The sequence below is a fragment of the Cygnus atratus genome, chromosome 2, assembly GCF_013377495.2.
Source record: "Cygnus atratus isolate AKBS03 ecotype Queensland, Australia chromosome 2, CAtr_DNAZoo_HiC_assembly, whole genome shotgun sequence".
NCBI classification, from domain to species: domain Eukaryota; kingdom Metazoa; phylum Chordata; class Aves; order Anseriformes; family Anatidae; genus Cygnus; species Cygnus atratus.
Window position 1 is genome coordinate 122221908 of NC_066363.1, and position 20167 is coordinate 122242074.

Below are 20167 nucleotides of genomic sequence, written 5' to 3' on the forward strand. Positions count from 1 at the left end.
TTCTAATACTAAGATGATAAAATATATAATTGGTAATTAATCAGAGTGCCCTTCTGAAAAATTAAATATATATATTCAAGTTGTCAGTGACTGTCTTAATTGCACCGATTCTGAAATTATTTGGCTGTTATCCTCTTATATATGAAGCCTACAAAACAGTTTTATGGTTATATAAAGTTCAGAAACATATTTGTGTAATCTTTATATACATACTTAATTTTCCTTTTATATATTTGCTCTTTCTTTTAGAAAGTGATGGAATAAACAACACTTCCCTTTGGATGGATTATACAACATATGAACTGCCTGCTACTCTTTCTGCAGGAATAAGAAAAGCCCTTCACTTTCATTTGTTAGGTATCAGCGTGATAGCAAAAAGCTTCTGAACTGCTCACACTCACAGCAGACCATTTGTTGAATGGGATCAGCACTTCCACTAAAATATCTGAAGTTAAGGATTTGGAAAACAGATTTTTGCAGAGATGACCCATTTACAAGCTGGACTTAGTCCAGAGACTATAGAGAAAGCCCGCCTGGAACTGAATGAAAACCCAGACATTTTGCATCAGGATATCCAGCAAGTCAGGGACATGATCATCACAAGGCCTGACATTGGGTTTTTACGTACAGATGATGCCTTCATCTTGAGATTTCTCCGAGCCAGGAAGTTTCACCAAACGGAGGCCTTCAGGCTGCTGGCTCAGTACTTCCAGTACCGCCAACTAAATCTGGATATGTTCAAAAACTTCAAGGCTGATGATCCAGGAATCAAACGGGCTCTGACTGATGGGTTCCCAGGAGTGCTAGAAAATCGCGACCACTGTGGCAGGAAGATTCTTCTGCTTTTTGCAGCCAACTGGGATCAGAGTAGGTAAATGTAGATAGTGTCCTTATCTTTTTACATACACTTACACTCAACTTGTAAATGAATATTTGTGACCATACATAAAGAAGCAAAGCCATCAGTAAAATATAACGAGTCCATTTCACTAAAACTTTTACCTGACCTGATCACCTCTCATTCATCAGATGTAACATCATTCAGAGCCAAGGGTATATCATAGTATCAAATAAGTAGTTCATGTTTTTTTGCTTTGTTTTGTTTTGCTTCTATAAATACTTCAATTTTTCAGTCAGATAGTGTTGGCTTGCTATAAATACAATAATACCTATTATATAATTGCTTCAGTAATATCATAGATTAGTTTAACAGGTTGACAGAAAGCAAATGTCTTGAAACATATGGTAGCTCTCCTAGCTCTTCTGGTGCAGCAGGAAATGACCATATTTATCTTATTTTCAGAATTCTTAACAGATATCTTTTGGTTTTAATGATTGCAGGAATTATAACCTCTGTTATGAGATTTTCTCAAATTGTATCATAATTTCTACACACTCTTGTTAGTGTATGCTTGTTAGTTTGATAAATGGGAGATTCACGCAAAGTATATTTTCTTTTCAGGTCATTTATTTACAGAGAATGAACTAAGATATCTCCCATTAATTATTACAAAATTAAATTTTTAAATGTTAATATGATTAAATAGCTTTCACTACCTATTTGAAGTGATATAAATACAGAGAAAAGGTGATTGTACCCAAATATCATGTTCACATTGTTCCCTTTGTCAGAAGTTATTCCATTCCACTTTCCCTGCATTCATAGTAAGATGAAGAAGTTTATTCAGCTGTTGTGATTGCCAGGTGTTCTTCTGATCTTTAATAAAAATGAGAGCAAAGAAAAAAAAACAGATTCAGGTCTTGAGCATCAAAAATTCTAATGATTTCCAGGTTGGAGTTTGCCTTGGTGCAGTCTAAAGTCGCCCATGAAAATGTCTTTCATCCTTAGGAGTCAATAGATTAGGGCTTTGCATTTTCATTACAGAAATTATTAGTGAACAGTACAGATGTGCCTGCAATTTTTCATGTTCATTGTTTTCTGGGTAAACTTTTCATGTCCCTGTGAAAACTGTTCAGAAGTGCTTCTACTTTTCTTTCCATGCACAGATCAAGCAAATAGATGTACAGAAATATAGTTTTGCATATAAAAAAATATTTGGTGAAATCCAGAACTGAAGCCAGTGATAAAAGTCCTACTGAGTACAATGAGGCCAGCAGTTTATCTCCTGACTTTGTGAACTGTGAGCTTGGCTTTCTTCCAACCACAAAACCCTTCCTTTAGCACTTGGGCTGAAAAGAAAGATGAATAAGCAGGTATCTTGAAGTAATAGAAAGCATCAGCTTTAAAGGACAGAAGCATTGTGGCTCTGCTGGTTGCATTAAGGGATTTAGGTATTATACAGAGCTGTCTTCAGGTTTCTGATCCCTCAAAAAAATTAATCCATATGATTAACCTTGTCCATCGGGTCCTGCTCTGGGAAAGTTGAGAATGCTGCTGTCAAGGGCTCCTGCACAGGGATTTGGACAGAAAATTGATTCTTGACAGATTTTGACTCAAGTTTTCTTAAAGTCCATATTTCCACGTGTATATGTGCATGTATGCAACCCCAAAGATACCTTGTTTCCGAAAACATAATTTTAACTTTCAACAAAAAAGGCCAAGGCTATTGTGATAGGATATACTTTCTTGAGTAAAAACCCCATGCAAATTCTACCTCACTTCTTCCACTGAAATTCAACTCTTGTCTGGATTTAAATGACAAGAAGTGTCATTTTTGTCAGCTTTTGTATCACTGCAACTTGTGAGTTTGAGGTCTGGGAACGGAGTGCTTTGGGTATGAATTAGGAACAGGACTTGGTTTCTAAGAAAGCACAGGTATGATCTCCTCCTTCTTTACTGCCTATAGACATCAATAAGACTAAAAGATGTTAAGGAACCTGAAATGATGAGCATGATGACCTATTAAGCAGCAGAAAAATAGATCATTGACCAGAAAAAATGCACGTGCATATATGTTTCAAAAAGTAAAAAGAAAAAGGGCCATTGTTTATATCTAACAAGCAAGTTTCTTGGACAACTTTTCTATGGGTATGTCTTCAGTGACAGCACAATGTTTACAGGTTTAGATTTTGCCCGAACACTAGTGCAACCAACTCATCTGATGTTATGATGCTGACAAGCAAAAATAAGAGCTCAGCCTTCAGCATGCTTTTCCTAACTTTAGTCTCATTTCCAACTGGCTGTGACTTCTCTTTCTTTATCATTAAAGCATAATTTAAAAGGGATGATTCATAAAGAAATGCTAATTTTTAAAAAATCCTTTAATATCAGTATTGCTTGAATCCATAAACTGATTTTCAGCCCAGACATTTATATCATTTATACCCCTGGGAATATGGTGGGTATATGGACCACATGCTAGGCAGGCATTTCTTACAAATTTCTTGATTTTTTAAAAGGAAATGTTATTATTTGTGTAATGTCACTGCTTGGATAAACCAGATCCAAAATATTTTAAGAGATTTCCTCTATCAAAGACAAAACTTCTGCATGAGCTTTTAGAAACACTCTATTTTTAGCTTCAAGAATGCAATTGATAGATCTAATATCTTTAGGAAACTAGCTTTTAATTTCCAATATCAATGTTTCTAGCTTCAGCTTCTAGCTACCGGACATTGTTAATATGAAGAGACCACAAAAATATGTCAGCTTCCCATGTTTCCATTTTTGTGTCCTAACCATCTAATCTTTTAACCTACTTTTGAATTCACTGAGGATGCTGCAACATAGGGAAGTTACTCTGAGGCAACAAGTTAGTACATTAGCTACTCTACAGCAGCGGTCTTCACATTCACTTTTGACCATGCTGAATGTAAAACAGCTAACCTCCTTTTCCTCGAGGGCAAAACTACCATTGTATTATTCACAAGGTAAGAAAATATTTGTGGGCAGCCAACACAACAAAGACAATGTACTGCAAAGTACCACCTAGCTTAACATTTTGCAATATCTTTGTGCTGCCAAAGCTTAAATAGATGGCATTTATTTACTCTCAGAATTAGGAATATTTTCCAGGTAGCTAATACTCTGCATCATTCTTTTCTGGTCCTTTCCTCTCATTTTAATATTGTTTTTAGTGTGCCGATGGATGAACTGATTACAAACTCACTAAGAAAACATCATGTGGTAGCACCATCTCACATTTCTCTTTAGTAATTCCCTCCTTTTAGGTACAAGATTGCCACTGTTTTCTTAGCTACTCTGTCATATTTTGAGCTCATGTTCAGCTCAGATCTGCTTCCAAGTTACTGCTTCCAAAAATACAAACACCACTGGTAAATGTGTCATACATTCTCATCTATAATGGGGGCACAGTCTAGCATGTGATTCACGCTCTTCTGCAGAGCTAAACCTGTCCTCCTTGTCAATTATCATTGCATGGTTTCTGTGATATCTGCAAAGTTCACTGGCAAGAATTTTATTTTTTGCTTCCGTATCAGTGAAGAAGATAGTGATTATTGTTTTGACCAAAACCTCCTTGATGACTAGGAAAAAAACACAAGGAGTGATAATTCGTACCCACAGATCACTACTGAAATTTACTATTGTGCCAGGTTTTCATTCATTTAGCATGCTGTGTTGGTTTGGTTTTGCTCTACTTTTGGACAGTTTTCTTAAAGATAGTGTCTTCACTTTCTCTCTTATTCCAATATAGTAGCTTCTGAATCTGTTCATTAAAGTTAATCAAGTATGATACAGAATGGAAGACTTCATTGATACTGAATAAATTAAAATGAGCGTATGGATAAAGATGAAAGAGATAAGATTAGTTTCACATTGAGGGAGAGAAAAAATGTTGAGATGTATTATTGCACATGAGTAAATCCATGCAGAGGTGTGCCACCATTCACGTAGGTGAGAGGTGCAGAATAATCCAACTATAAGATGTGAACTCACCCCAAACCCACAAAGTTGTCACATACACCACAACTTACAGAGCAACCCCTACTTGCAAATGACAATCGTAGTGTATAAATGACAGGTAAACATGTCAAACCAATCTTGACAGAAACTTTTTTGAGGAACTGATTTGCATCATGAAAAAAACAATTTGTGAAACAAATACTTATTTACAGACAGTTTTGATGGGACCTGAATCAGGATTTCACATAAACAAGCGTGTGATGGGATGTTCTAGATTACAAGTAATCTTCCTCACAGTTTCTCATTTCATCAGTCTCACCAAACCTAAGCCCTCTGATGCACCTTGAGTGAAACCAAACATTTTAAAGAAGCCAGATAAAAGTGCTTTTTCTGCTGTTAGCTTAAGGAAGCCCTTCACTAGCTACCACAGCTGTTCCTAGGTCTGCTACTGTCTTCCAATATGCTCGGCTCATACACTTCGGAGATGGGGGCTTTGGGTGAACAAGTAATTCAGGAGGAGTTCATTAATCTTCCAAGTAAAGATATTTCCTTCAAGGTCGTTCAGCCAGAGTAAAATTTATTTCTATGTAGAGAGCCAGCACAAGGACTCTCTCCATTCATGACACATGGGTTGCATACCGACCCTCTGCAAATAGGACCTTGGGGTGCAGGGCCAGAAGGTTGCCCACTGTCTTTTATAGGAAAATGGTAATTAATTTCTTTCTTCATAACTGGACTGTCAAGTCTTAGATACTGTCAAATATCACCAAAAATTCTGTAAGAAAGTCAGAGGGGAAAACTGCTTCTCTGTTTACAGCATGCATTCCCGAGTCAGCTGCTAGCTATAAATTCTCTTTTATTAACCAAGGAGTCCCAAATGCTAGATACTTACCATTCTGTAGGAAGGTGTATTGGGATAGGCTAAAAGTCAAGGAAATGCTCTGACATAGTGGTAAACCAACAGCTATAAATATTTTAAAGGGTCGGGATAGAAAAAATCACCTCCTTGCTGAGAATGCTAATAAATGGTGTATTTACAATGATGTTATCATCAGCAGATCCTTTTGGTATGAATGAGTATGTCTCAGATACTGATTATTCCAACATATTTCAAGCATAATCTCAGGTACTTAATAGAATATGAAGGAATAAACATCTGTTGAGACTGATTTACAGTCACAAGTAAACTGTGGCAATAACTCAGCCTCATAGCTGTTTATTATGAGAGATTACTGCTGAAATATGACTAGCCCTAATACCAGAATGATTTTTACAAAACAAGTCTTTGTATTTAGTTAGGAGATACTTCTTCTGTGTTGGGAGATGCAATATATTAGAAATATTTGGGAGATAAAATATATTAGAAATATTTCATGTTACATTGCTACATTACTGAGCTTTGAAATGGTAGCAGACTTCAGGGTAGCAGAGAAAGAAACTGTAGCATAAGCAGAATACTCATTTCGAGGAGTAACAGATGTGCAAATTAAATGTTGGACAAAGAAGAGGAGAAATAAGCTCTGTCCTGAAATGTTTTAATTTGCTTGGAGGCAGCAACTTAATTCAGTTAGTACAGTTTATTGTGAGAGCCGGGTTTCGGAAGGCGGCTGTAGTCTGTATGAATGACAGAAGGATGACATACACAAATGACAGTCCTGGATAGGGCTGAGAAGGGAATCAAAGAAGAGAGAGAAAATGTCTGAAAAAGAGGAAGAACAACAACAGCTGGGAAAGTTATGAGACATATGTTGAAAAACAAGACAAGCCTGACTGAAAGGAAAAAAAAAATCAATGGGGAGGGGGGGTGAGGAATAGGGCAATCAAACACATATTGAGAGGAAAGAGAAGGTGAATGAATGGTGCAGGGATGAGGACTGAGTGAAGAGCTGTGAAGGACAGTGCCAGTGGGTGAGACAGACAATTGCTGTAGCTGGCCTGCAGGATAACAAAGGGAAACAAAGGGCAAACTTGAAAGTGGCTCTGTGCCACCTACTTCCTATGGAGAAAAGAAACCAAACTCAATCCCCAAGCTTTATGAATCAGAGAAGACAGATGATTAAGAAAAACACATGCAGAGAAACATGCACACACACACACATGCATATACATGCACACCCTTTCCTTCCCAGATTGTCTGAAAAGACCAAAATTTTGTGTGAGGGCTTATGTCTGGGTGGCAGAAAAGAGAAACTGTATAATGTTGTGCTAGGGAGGGGTACCCTGTCCCTAGAAAATGACCCATGCTCCTCTGTGGGCTGTATTTGTCATCCTTACAGCTTGGTTCGGCAAAAGAACATTATAGCATGCCTGTATCAACAGAATAGTACAAAGCCAAACAATATGACATCCCATGTGGCTCTTTGTGCCTTTGAACCTTGAGAACAACTGGTATCCACGAATGCTCTTATAAATAGGAGTTTTTTGAGGTGAGACGTTGTAAGAAGTGATCAGAATACCTTTTGTCAGAGCTTTTCCTAAATCAAATCTTTCTAAATATCTGATATTCTGATGAGTTTCTAACTTGTCAACCTAATTAAAATGAGTTAAGGCAAATTCATGCATTGCAGCAGGAACAGACTGCAAAGAGTCAAGGGAGGAAAAAAAAAAAAAAAGGAACTCTGACTAACTATTTAATAGATAACATACAGTAGAAGCATCAGAGACAAGTGGAGATATCAAGCTGGAATCCTTAAGTACATTTAAAAATTTAAAATTCTAATGATCTTCGATATATATTTTCCCCAGACCACAATTTATTTTAGATTCTTTATTCTGAACTCAGAGCCTCTGTGTCAATTGCATTTTACATAAAAATACTTGCTTTTTTCACCACTCTCTTGTAGGTGTCAAGCATCCTTCACTTCCAGCAGCTTGAAAGCAGCCCCAGAGGATGCTTGGGAACTGCAGCTGTTAGCAGGCTCTGTGTGGTCTGAAAGAAATTACAGTGGATAACATGAATTTGCACAGGATGTGCACGGGCGTGGTGTGGGGTGTGCTGAGCTCAGTGAAACGGCTGAACAGCACATGGGGGTAAATCCTCCCCTGCCACCAAAGTTGCCCTGTTTCTGGGTGTTTGTCTGCCTTGGGAGGATAAGAAAGATATCAGGTCTTGCAGCTGCACTGGTAAGAGTGCTCTAAGCATGCGCCTCTGGGATGCTCTTGATAATGTCATGAAAGAAGTGGTACAAGTGCTTGTCTGCCACAGGCACCTCAAAATCTAACAGATTAGAGAAAGGTGAAAGCTGGGGGGAAGGATGGCAGATTAAAACTATTCAAATAAATGAGCATAAAATTCTAATTGTTAAAGCTTTTCAGTGCAAGATATTTTGGCTCTTTTGACATGGGTAAACCAATAAAAAAGGGGGAGCAGTATAATTAATATGCCAGGACAGGAGACATGATCCCTAGATAGAAGAAAATGGAAGAAAATGAAATCGCTCCTTGAGGAAGAGGAAAGTCTTGTCTTAAATTCTGCATGTGGTCTCACAGTTGCTGTTTTTAATAAGTGCAGTAACCATAGAGGCAGTAAAAAGCAACTATCCCTTGCTCCCAGAATATGATAATCTCAGCTCTGGAAATGTCCTGGAGGGTCCATTTGTAGCAGGGGACAGAGGGCAAAGTCAGCTGGTTACCCTCCTGCTGGCAGTTTTCTATGTAACTGCCTATTTTCTGCTCATGCTAAGCAACCTTGCATCAGCAAAGACTCATTTTTAAGGGAAAGGTAAAATGCAAATATCTTTACTGGCATTTTTTTCTTCCTTCTGGAAAGGTGTTATCACTTTTCTGTTGCAGACACGCAGTGTATGGTTTGTCTGTGTATGCATTAACATATGTGGTGCCAGTTGTCTTTCATATTTGTGGTTTAAATCACAGCAGCAAGTAATGTTATGTTGTTACACAGATCAATAACAATTTATCTGAAAAAATGGATGTAATATATGTAAAAATATATGTAATATCCCATAATATATCGTCAGAGGACTGAAGTTTAGGATTTGATTGAAACTAAAATTCTAAGCTATTGATTTATATATCATCCTAAATCAGCCTATTTATTTTAAATGTTTTTCTCTGAATTTAACATTAATTTGATTTTATGAAATAGGAGTCAAGCATGCAATGAAAAATATTTCCTTAATGTCCTTGGAAGAAATTCAGTGATGACAAGTGAAAGGACTACCATATTTTTGAAGTTAAGACATCAATATACATAAGAAGTAGTATAAATCAATAGCTTTTCTATTTTAACCTTGCCAGCCTGCAAAGTGGGTCAAACCCCTTGTCAGGGACCTGCTGCTGGCCACTGCCGTGATGAGGATCAGGGGCCAGAGGGACCATTGATCTGATCTAATAGAAAAATTCTCATGCCTTTATGTATGTTACAAGACGCACAGCTGAAACAAAACAGGACAAAACAAACAAACAAACAAACAAATGAAGTGGGAAGCTCAAGACTTTTTTAACCTTTTTAGACCACTATGGTTTTCTTCACTGAGTTCCAGTTACAAGCCATTCTCACACCTTCCTTGATCCTTCCTATAGACAGCCCTGTCTTCCCTTCCACAAAGCCATAATTTCAGCTCCTCTGGATTTATACCATGTCAGTAGAGGAAATGAATTCTGTATTCTCTGAGGGAGAATTCTGAATTCTCTGAGGAGACCCCCCTGCTCCTGCATGGGCTCCTCTCCACGGGCTGCAGCTCCGGCCTGGGGCCTGCTCCTGCAGGGGCTCTCCATGGGCCGCAGCCTCTTCCAGACCACATCCACCTGCTCCACCAGGGGCTCCTCCACGGGCTGCAGCATGGAGATCTGCTCCATGTGGGACCCGTGGGCTGCAGGGGGACAGCCTGCTCCACCAGGGGCCTCTCCACAGGCCGCAGGGGAACTGCTGCTGCGTGCCTGGAGCACCTCCTGCCCTCCTGCTGCACTGACCTGGGGGGCTGCAGGGCTGGTTCTCACTCCTCGCTCTCCCAGATGCTGTGTGCAGCAGATTTTTTCCCTTTGTTAAATCTGCTCTCCCAGAGGTGCAAACAACATTGCTTATTGGCTCGGCTCTGGCCAGCAGCGGGGCCCTTATCTAACATGGGGCAGCTTCTGGATTCTTCTCACAGAAACCACCCGTATGGCCTCCTGCTACCAAAACCTTGCCACGTAAGCCCACTACAGCTTTAGATATGAATGAAGTAATAAAGGTGGGAAAAAAAAAAAAAAACAAACATGAACAAACATAATGCCACGTATATGGTGTGACAAGAAGCATGTGCTGCCTTGCCAGTGATTGTCCTTTCACTCGTTTCTCCATTCTAGCTTCTTTCCACAGCAAATTCAACCTGCGAGTGTCTAAAGTGAGAGGCATAGCTGAGCAGCAGGTGGAGGGACACCAGAGCAAGCTTCAGTAACCCAAGAGTGCAGAAGAACAGAAGCAGGAGCAGTCAGGTTGACTGAACTGCCCCCACCCTGAGGGCCTGCACCCCCCCATATGTGCCCCCCTCTGTACCCAGGGAAGTTGTCTGAGCATGACTGAGATGCTGTCTAATTCATTGATGTTCTCGGACACCCAACCTGGGCGACTGCTAGCTTGGCCAGTGATCCCAGTCATGTATGTTAAATATGCACAGATCAATCTACAGGATACATGCGGTGCCTGTACTCCTTCAGAGTGCTGAGGTATATGTTAATGCACTGCATTGCTTATGGATAAGTATTTCTGACCGCGAAAGTACACATCAGAACACTATAACCTTATCTAAGGCACCCTTATCCTCCCCTATTATCTCGGACCTGTGATCCTCTAAGCTGTTCTCACTTTGCGAGGTTTCTGAAAGAGAATGCATTGCTTTGTTTTCCCAGGGATAATCCTACCCTTCTGTTGTGTAAGTATGAAAGGAGAAATGTGATTTGTATTGAATGAGAAAAAGGCTGCTGAAAAATCCTGCCTGCAAATGCACTGGAAAATTCATTTGAAAACTGCGATAAAAAAGGAGGAGGAATAAACTCTGACCTAGGGAGAGATGGTAGGAAATCATTCCATTTTTTAGGTTCTTATTTACATGTAAGCCACTTTTGCTGGATACTGCAGTCTAAATTCAGTTTCACTCTGATAAAGCCTTCGGTTCTGTTTTAATAAGAAAGCTTTGCAAGTCTGGGGAAAGTGGCAGTTTGTCTGTAGTGCAGCTGCCAATGAAAGTTTCTCCTTTATCCAGCATCTTATTATTATTGTCTGCTGAAGTGCATACACAGGCACATGTACATTCATTTCTTTTCAGAGAACATTTTGTATGTTTCATTTTAAAGTGATTCATGAACATTTGGGGATTACATAAAAAAAAAAAAAAGGCATATGAGATGTAGACTCCATATTAAAGGCCAACAAGCCTTCTGAGACACTAGACATACCTGTCATTACTGGTTTAGTTATGGCTGACACATTTGGCTCTACTGGGACTTTCTTACCTCTTGGTAAGTTAAATAAAGTATCCATGATTGATTAATGGAAAAAATACTGACTGTGCACAAAAGGATTTGGGGGTAAATTATGGTCTGCAAATGAAATAATACAGTAAAGTAATACCATTGAGGAAGCAGTGTCTCCAAACTGTTTTAGCAGGAGTGTTGTCTGCAGGACACCAGCAGATATTCACCTTTCCTCACCTCAACTGACCTGTAGCCTAAGTACTAGCACAACAGGCAAATCAGAGCTAAGTCAGGGAATAAGCAATAAAGCAACAAGTCTGGAAAAAAAGGACAATGTCAGAAAAGCTGAAGACAATGAGAAGAAATGGGATAAGAACCTTCCTATATAAATAAAAGTTTACCTTAGTAAAAGGTGGTAGTGACAAGTTATTGCTCATTTCCTTGGGGATGGGAATACAGAACAAAAGCAAATTAAGTAATCTTCAGAAAACCAGAATTAGATCTCTGAAAATTAGGAAACATTTTGCAATGATTAAAATAGTTCAATGATTAGAATAGTTCAGGTAAGTGAGTCAGACTGTGGACTCCTCATCACTGGATTTTTTACTGTAGGTCAGAGTCAAAACAAGACTACTAATGGTGACACAATGCAGGACATGTATGAGATGCTGTCAGCTCACTTTTTATAACCTATTTCTAGGTTTAATTTATCTTAGGAAAAAGCCTTTGAAGAGGATAAACTCTGAAGATGCTTTGAACTGTCTTGCAGTGTAAGAACATAAAGATAATATCAGTAAGCTCTAGTATCTAAAAGTCCAACAGTCTATCTTGTATATAAAAGAAGTTGTGTAAAAGCAATTTTCTCTTCTGGGATTCTGAATACATGCTGGGTTTTTGATGCCTCAATTGTATTTGAAATTTGATGTTTCTGGTATTTAATGATGTTCCAGTGTCATTGTTTCCTGTGCTGGAGCTGTGCCTCCCACTCTCTGTATGCCGAGGGGGATAATGGTCACAAAGCTCCAGTTGCCTCCAAGGTCTGTTGCAGCTGGATTAGAACCTGTTTGAAACCTCTAAATAATGGAGGTATTGTGCTTTTGTGTAAAGGTTGCTCTGCTGTGATATGGAAAATCACAGACTCTTTAGGTAGGTAGCTCATCTGGAAGTAGTCCTCCAATATGACTTTTGTGACATGATCCCAGTAAAAGAAGTTGTAGGAATTAAGGAAGGTATCAGAGAGTAAGTACTCTGTTGGGAGGAGTATGCAGATGAGGTGGGTGAGAATGGGACTTTCAAGTGTCCGTCTTACTTTTGGAGTTATTGTGACTTTCCATGCGAGGGCATTTCTGACTAACTGAGTTTGGCTGTTGTGTGAAACTTCACAGTGCAGCCATAGTGGTGGCTACATATTCATGGAGGAAATGCTCCACCCAATGTAGGAACCACATCAGCTGGTCTGTTGGAGAACAGCACAAGGAGAGCCTTCAGAGCTCTTGTTGGCCCTGCTGATCAGCAGCTGCATCCCTACAGACAAGGAAATCTAATTACTGTAGACCTTCCTTCATCTTAACTGTGAACTATACTGGGGAATGGTTCTGGCACAGCTGAGCTGAGTGTCTGGTCTCTAAGTTCTTAAATATCTTCCTAAATATGCTTCTTGAATGATTTTGGACCTACTGCACCAAAAATACTGTCCAAATAGAGTGGGTTTGAACTTTAAGGATTTTATTGTGCTGTCTCATTCAACTGTACTAGAGCCAGAGAGAGACAGGCTTTGAATAGCAAAGGTTGTATTAACATATAATGCAGGAAGGTAACCTACAGACAATTGCCTGATGTAATAAAATGTAGGCAGTTACATGCACAGACTTTAAATGCAGCTGCATCAAAGTTCTTGCCCAGTCAATCCGGAGCGTGGCTGTTGAGCTGGGTGACTGCTTATTGCATGATGTGTTTAAAAGCACATTGCACTAATGCTGGTCAGTTTGTGCTCACCAGCAGCCAAATCAGTCTCGCACATGAATTTGCGATTTTTTTTTTTTATTATTATTTTTGCTGTTGGGTCCCTAGAAATCAAAATGGGGAAGAGAAAAGCGGCACTGACTTCCTTCCCTAAGTAAAGAAGAATGTGCCAGGGAGCTGGGGTTCCCTGAGGGCTGGGAGCAGTGGGGTCCCCCCAGGGGTAAGGACAGGACCTGGTAGCCTGTCCCATGCCACTACCCCAGCCAGAAGCTGGGCAGTGGAGGACCCAGGGCATCCCCAAGCTGAGGCTGGGACTTGGGCCCATGGGTGAGAGTCAGGATTGGATCTGGTGAGGGGAACTGAAATCAGACATGGCTTGGGACGGCCTGGCAGGGCTGTCAGGATGGGTCAGAGACAAGGTCAGAAGGGAGGTGATTCTCTGGGTGAGGGTCTGGACCAAGAGGGTCCACAGCCAAGCATGGACATGGCTGTGATGCCACCGTGACACAGCTTAGGTGAGACCAAGGGTGAGAATCTGAGGTTGAAGCAGTTCCACTGAGGCCCCTTATAGGTCCTTCTCCTCAACAGCTCTGCCCTGCCAGGCAGCAGGGGAGGAGTATGCTCTGGGCCTACTGCAGGGGCTCTCAGGGATTGAACAAGGTCAGACACAGAGAAGAAATGGAAATAGTCATGCTAGAAGTAAGCTGGAGGCTTCAGGACAAATCTGCAATCACAAGTTCTTGATTTTACTCATTCCACCAAGCACCCAAGCACTCTCTTTGGGGCTGTGGGATAAAAGTCTTGCTGCAGTTTAAAGTAACCCAACTGAGCAAATCAAAAGAATTTCATATCAGTTCCTTCTTAAAATGTTTCCAGTACACAAAGCAGGCATGATTTATAGCTGTGTCCTAAAAGGAGAGACTCTGGCAGGGAACAGGGGAGCAGGAGAGTGCAGAAATGAAGTGCTGTGGTCAGGCAGAGGGGAAGAAGGCTTTCATCAATGCCCTGCTTACACAAGGGCTCACCGTGCCTTGTTCTTCCAGCACTGTACTATGTCATACAGTTTCTTTTTTTCTGGAATGAAAAATGGCCTAATTCATGTCTTCAGTCATGTTGCAGTGTCCTCAGTAAAACTTGTGCTCATGACTAGATCAGAACAGGTGAACTTAAACTCTGACTTTTAACTTTCATGAAACAGAGAGAGAAAAATGTATGGCTGAAGCCAGGGAACTGGCCTATATTTTTAAATTATTTTTTATTTTTCCAAAAGCATATATATTTTATATATATATTTTTATATACGAAAGGGTCCATGCATTTCCAAAGAACAAGAAGACAAAGAAAAACAATTTTTATAACACCTGATTCAGTGATGGATGTGACCAGCCCCAATTAATTCAACTATGGAGATAAAATCCAGCAATGAGACTCTGTTCCCTACATTAGATATTTGCTTAAGTATCTTATGGCTTAATATAATCCTCATGCAGCAATGAAATCAACATATTTACTTGACTTTTAAGCAACATGGCTAACACTAACATTGCAAAATATCAGCTTTGGTGGATATGCAAGGTATGCAACAGAATGCAAGGTAATGGAATGATGAAGAGTTTTGGCAGATCAGGGTGGGAGTTAAAATTAAACTCAGGCTGTAAGCAGTCTGCTTTTTGTATATGTGCTTTGTTGTTGATGTTTGTTTGTTTTGTTTGTTTGTTTTCAGAATGACACCAACTGCAGCATATTAGGATTAATTTTGCAAAGACTAGATCACTTGTAATTTGTCTCTGAAACTGCTGTAAGGTCTTTTTATTTACATTTTTGTCAAGCCAAAGGATTGGCTAAAGAGATGTATGTACCACTGTTGCTTTTAAGCAGATGAATTCTGCTGCTGTAATAAATGTATTACAGACTGTGATTAGATCTATAGGAATGAATCCTCCCTGTTTAATTTCCCCCTTTCAATACAATGTAAACTGGGAGACAATAATAGAGAAAAAAAGGACACAATGTAGTATTAAAAAAACACTGCAATTTTGTCATAATACTAAATTGCATCTCCAATATATTAAATTTTCTAATTATCTGTTATGGTGCAAATATCTACAGTGCATCTCCTGAAGAGCAGGCTTTGTTCATTAAAAAAAAAAAAAAAAAAAAACACCTTCAAGATGAAGCTATTCCAGTGAACAGAATATGCTAATAGCAACACTCAGATCTTGACTTTTTTAACATCAAGATTGGAATCTGTTAGATCTCAAGGAAGATTAAATGTGACTGTTTTTATAAAGGTTTATTTTGTTGTTGTTTGTTTGTTTTTAATCAGAAGAAATAGATAAAAAAACAGGTGTTTCTTTGTAAACAAGCTTGTACTGTATGCAACCGTTTTTCAGAATACAAGAGGAAGTATAGAACATGGGATGATTTATTTGCTCAAGACTTCCACATTTACCTCTAACACCGAAATTTTCCTTCTGGCTTTTTTCTCAAGGCCATATTACTAGACTTGCTCTGATGATGTCTGCTGATCCTTTTACAACAGTCTGTATCTTTATTTTGGTGACCATTACTGTTTGCACCTGGAGTAAAGATCCTGGTTGTTCTAGCTACCTGATTCCAGTGCTGGCCTCTGACAAATACCAAAGTGAAGTCTGGCAGGGCATCAGTGTGAACTGAGTTCAAAATCACAAAAAATATGTCTGTCATTTATTTTCTGTACTTGTTACATATGTTGCTGTATGAGTAATTATATATAACTCAGTAAAGTAGTGCCTTAATCAAATATCTTCAGTAATTCCTTGTATTGAGTATGTGAGAATTCCTATTAGAAGTGAAAAAAAAGTCTTCACAATGAAAAGCAATACAAGCAGAAGTAGAAGAGTATAAAGCATTACATCATCAGTGTACCTTTTCCAGTTAAGAAACTTAAAACACAGATATTTCCACCAGAAACAACACACCCCCAAAAAGTTGTTACCAGAATACAGAGAATAAACACCCACATGTACTTTATTGTACAGAGGGGTTAGAGCAGTTTAGGATGCTGCTGATGACTTCTGTAGAAAGAAATTAATGACACTTTTCTTTCAGAATCCTGAATGTTGCAATTTGTGTGAAGCTCTGTTTAGTTCAACTGAATTTTAATAGTTTATAAACCATTAATATTGTTTTTTCACTGGCAATTCTTGAGAAATTTTGATAGTCTGCCAATATCCCATTACTATTCCAAGGCAAGGACCACACTTCACCTGTAACACTAATATGTATCCTACTTAGAAGTGCTGGCAGATACCAAAAAATTGTACTGGCATCAGGTTACAGTCTGGTTGTCCTTGCATCATTAACATATAATGGTTAACATACCAGTACAAGGCTTCACAATCCTATTTCTGCTTTGTGTTCTCAAATTAAACGGTAACTGTACACTGCAGCTATAAATATGTGACACAAAGATGCATCTCATTCCATACAGGACAAAGTCTTCTGCTGCTAGATGGTGGAATAAACCATGTTGGTTAAAAGGTAGAGTTTATTCGTGAAATTTAAGGTTTCAAATTCTGATAAAAATTGCAAGTTAGGTATTGATTAAATGCTTCATGTAGACTGCTGATTTGCCACAGCATTCTGAGAAAATGAAGTACTAAAAAATTATGAAGGACTGGTCTGAGTTTTAAAAGATGCTTTAATTTTTTCCTTTGTGATTATGATGTATAAAATTTTACTTAGAAATTAATTATAACCTATTCTGTCTGCTGATCCTGCACAGGGAGTGTTTTTTAAAAAAATATGTAACCCTTACAGTTTCTAGCTTTCAGTTTGAAACCTGGCATTTGATATTTTTTTGTTCCTTAATTACTTCATCTGCTTTGAGAAAGGCAGCCTAAACTCTTTTGTATTTTGTATTTCTAAATTGACTGGGTCAGTCCCATTAATTTGTTCTGGTTGCTGCTTTGGAAAAAAATTTCCACTGGATTTATTGGGTTGCAGGGAGTCCTTCTAGGCTCACTTCTTTTCCCTTTTCCTTGGAATTCTCTCAGAAAACAATATTTTGCACCTTCAAGACCAAAACTTAAAAAAAAAAAAAAAAAAAAAAAGGACCCTTCCAAAGAACTATTTTGTCAAAGAAATCTTGTACACCCAAGGAAAGCCCACTTCCTCTCTTTCAAAGCAGCAGGTAGTTGTGGTTCTCTTTGCTCCTGAAGATTTTTTGTTCCACTTACCAATATTACTCTATATAGTGGCAGTAAAATTCACAGAAATTACTATCAACCAAACCAAAACACACTTAGTAAAAAGCCATTAAAGATACCCAGAATAGTGTTGAATATGTTTGATTTCTGTATTCAGTAATTCCCCTTCAAAAGGAGCAATAACTTCACTCACAGGTGTCATTACAGTACCAGTTGTTATTCATATCATTCTTACCACATTCAACATTAATTCCTAAGATTTCTCCTACAATGTGTATCACTCAAACAGATGTCTTCCATGACCTTTGTTTTTTACTTGCTAGTTATAAGATCGTGTTATGTTTTCTATTTTTTTTTATTGTTGTTGTCGTATTGAAAAGTCGTGCCAATGGAATCCAGATCTCCCAAAAAAACTTCTGCCAGCAGTTTTCCACACGGGAGGTCTGATACCGAACAAAGTCTGTGACAAACCCAGAGAATGTTAGTAAGAAGATGTATCTTTTTCTCCAATTCCACTGGTAACCTTTAACCAGACTCTTCATTCCTGGTTGTATCGCATCACATTTTATACTTTGTTAAAGAATTGGTGAAGTTTGGAGTCTTCTACTCATATGTCTTGTTTACATTTTCAGTGGACTTCTGAAAAAAAAATAATCTGCTGTCTTAGGAGGAAATGGTGGTTGCTATTCATTTCTTCACTTTTTCCAGTAGAAATGGATCCATTCCAAAGTGGCTAGGGTGAAAACTGCTCATTTTTCTTGATCTTCATGGCACTGTATACCCTTTTCAGCATAACTGTGCAAAGCAGTTTCTTTTTGGCTGGCAGCATCATGATCCCATGCACTTTTAAAAGCCTTCTTTATTTCATAAATCTACAAAGGTTCTTTTTTTTCTTTTTTTTTTTTTTTTTTCTCCTTTTCCTTCTCCCCTGCTCAGTTGAACCACTAACCACTATAGCAGATTTTCTTCCTTTTTCCCCCCTTTATTTTTGAGGAGATCCACAGTTATTTTTTTTCTAGACTACTGTCTTATGAATCTTTATAGCATCAGTTTTGAGTTCCCCAGTGATCATTTCTACATCAATAACATTAAGTTCCTCCACCTTGTCAACTATATCAAAGTTGCCTATTGTTCTAGTGGGAAACCTCTTTGATATATAGTTCTTGACACATCTTTTCATCTGCTTATAAGAAATTATTAGAATATTTTCATGTCTGTCTTTTATTGGCCTTGAGGAGCTCAAACTAAAATCATTTATAATCATTTTTGTGACTGACATCTCTTTTGTACAAATTTTTAATGTCTGCCACTTTCACTGTCTAGGTTTGCATAGGTATGTATTATTTGCCTGGTTTAACAGCCATTTTTGGTGTTTACTAAGATATGCTTGTGTTTCTACTCTTTCTTACCTACCTCTTCTTCTCATGTCTTGATATTTCTCTGAACCGATAGAAGAGGTTCAGCTTTGATTATTTGAGTATTTGATTATGATCCCTTGATGATGGTGTCTTACATGGCTTCATCAGTCTGTTCTTCTTGCTGTTCTAGCAAAACCCTAATGTGCTCTTGCCAGACAGGCATAGGAACCATTGAGCTTCTACAAGCTTAATAGCAACCACATTTTGTTATATCTTTCTCTATATTATGATATGTAAAATGCAATTTTTACTGGAGAAAATATGTTAAGTCTTGAAACAATTATGTTTCTGATTGTTTTCTTTGACAGTTATTTCTTTGGTTTCACTGCTGGCATTGCTGCTTACTGCTCACACCTGCTCTACTTTTCATTTTCATTCCTCCTGAAAAGCAGAATAAAACACGGTCCCTCTGGTTCTCCAGTATACCATCTGCTGATACCAAAACTGCTTTATAAATTTTTATGTGGAGATATACATTTATGTCACGCGATCTTGCTATTGAAGATCCATGAGCCATATCCCACCATCTTCACGTGAACCATTTCTAGAAGTGCTGTTGCTGCAGAATCTGCAACAGTCTGTCTGTGTGTGCGCAGTCATTTCACACAGACCAAGAAGCATGTCACACTTACTTTAAAAAGTCCACTGGGATGCTGTATTTTGCTTTTTCTTCATGCTATGCATTTGTTAGGGCCATAGTACTGCATGACTGTCGCCTTCACACACTGTGAGTGTCTGGAATTTCATGAACAAGGCTCTATCTATAACATATTTTCAGTTAACTGGCTATTCACCATGATCAGGACAGCTCTGCTCTTCCTACTGGATAGATTGTCCTTTTTTCAGCAAGATGCAGTCAGCTCCTAACCGTCTGAACTCGATTTTTCACTTTTTCCTATGATTTCTGCTGATTATTTTTGTCCTGTAGAATCAAATGTACCTTCCATAACTCCATACATAATAAAAAGGAACCCATCAACAGAACATTTTACCAAATATGAGCTGCTTTCCTAGGCATGTTTTGACTTTTATCTGTCAAGCACACCAACTGTATACTACCTGTGTCTCTAAAGATAGATGTAGATGGACCAGATTTCTCCTTAGGTATCATAATAATTTCAGGTTAGGTACTAGAAGGAGAGAAGTGACTTGGTGCATACAATTTGGGTTCACTGTTAACTTGGGATTACCAGTTGAAAGTCCTTTTCCTGTAATTTCAAGCATGCAGGAGGAGTTTGCTTCTCAGTTGCACAGCTAAAGCTTTTCAATACACAGAGAAAAGCAAGTTTCTGAACAAACTTTCAGGCATTCTGCTACATTTTGCAAAGCTTTCTGGATTGATGAGTGCTCCACAAATA

The 20167-nt window shown here is 38.6% G+C and overlaps 1 protein-coding gene across 1 annotated transcript in view; it reads left to right on the forward strand.

Annotated features, from left to right (window-relative positions):
• The first annotated feature begins 418 nt into the window (after positions 1 to 418).
• The window catches only part of CLVS1 (clavesin 1), a 93232-nt gene continuing 73483 nt past the window's right edge, over positions 419 to 20167 (forward strand). Inside the window, 2 exon segments of the mRNA XM_035553200.1 lie at positions 419 to 472; positions 474 to 871. Coding sequence (XP_035409093.1) covers positions 419 to 472; positions 474 to 871 — 452 coding nt within the window.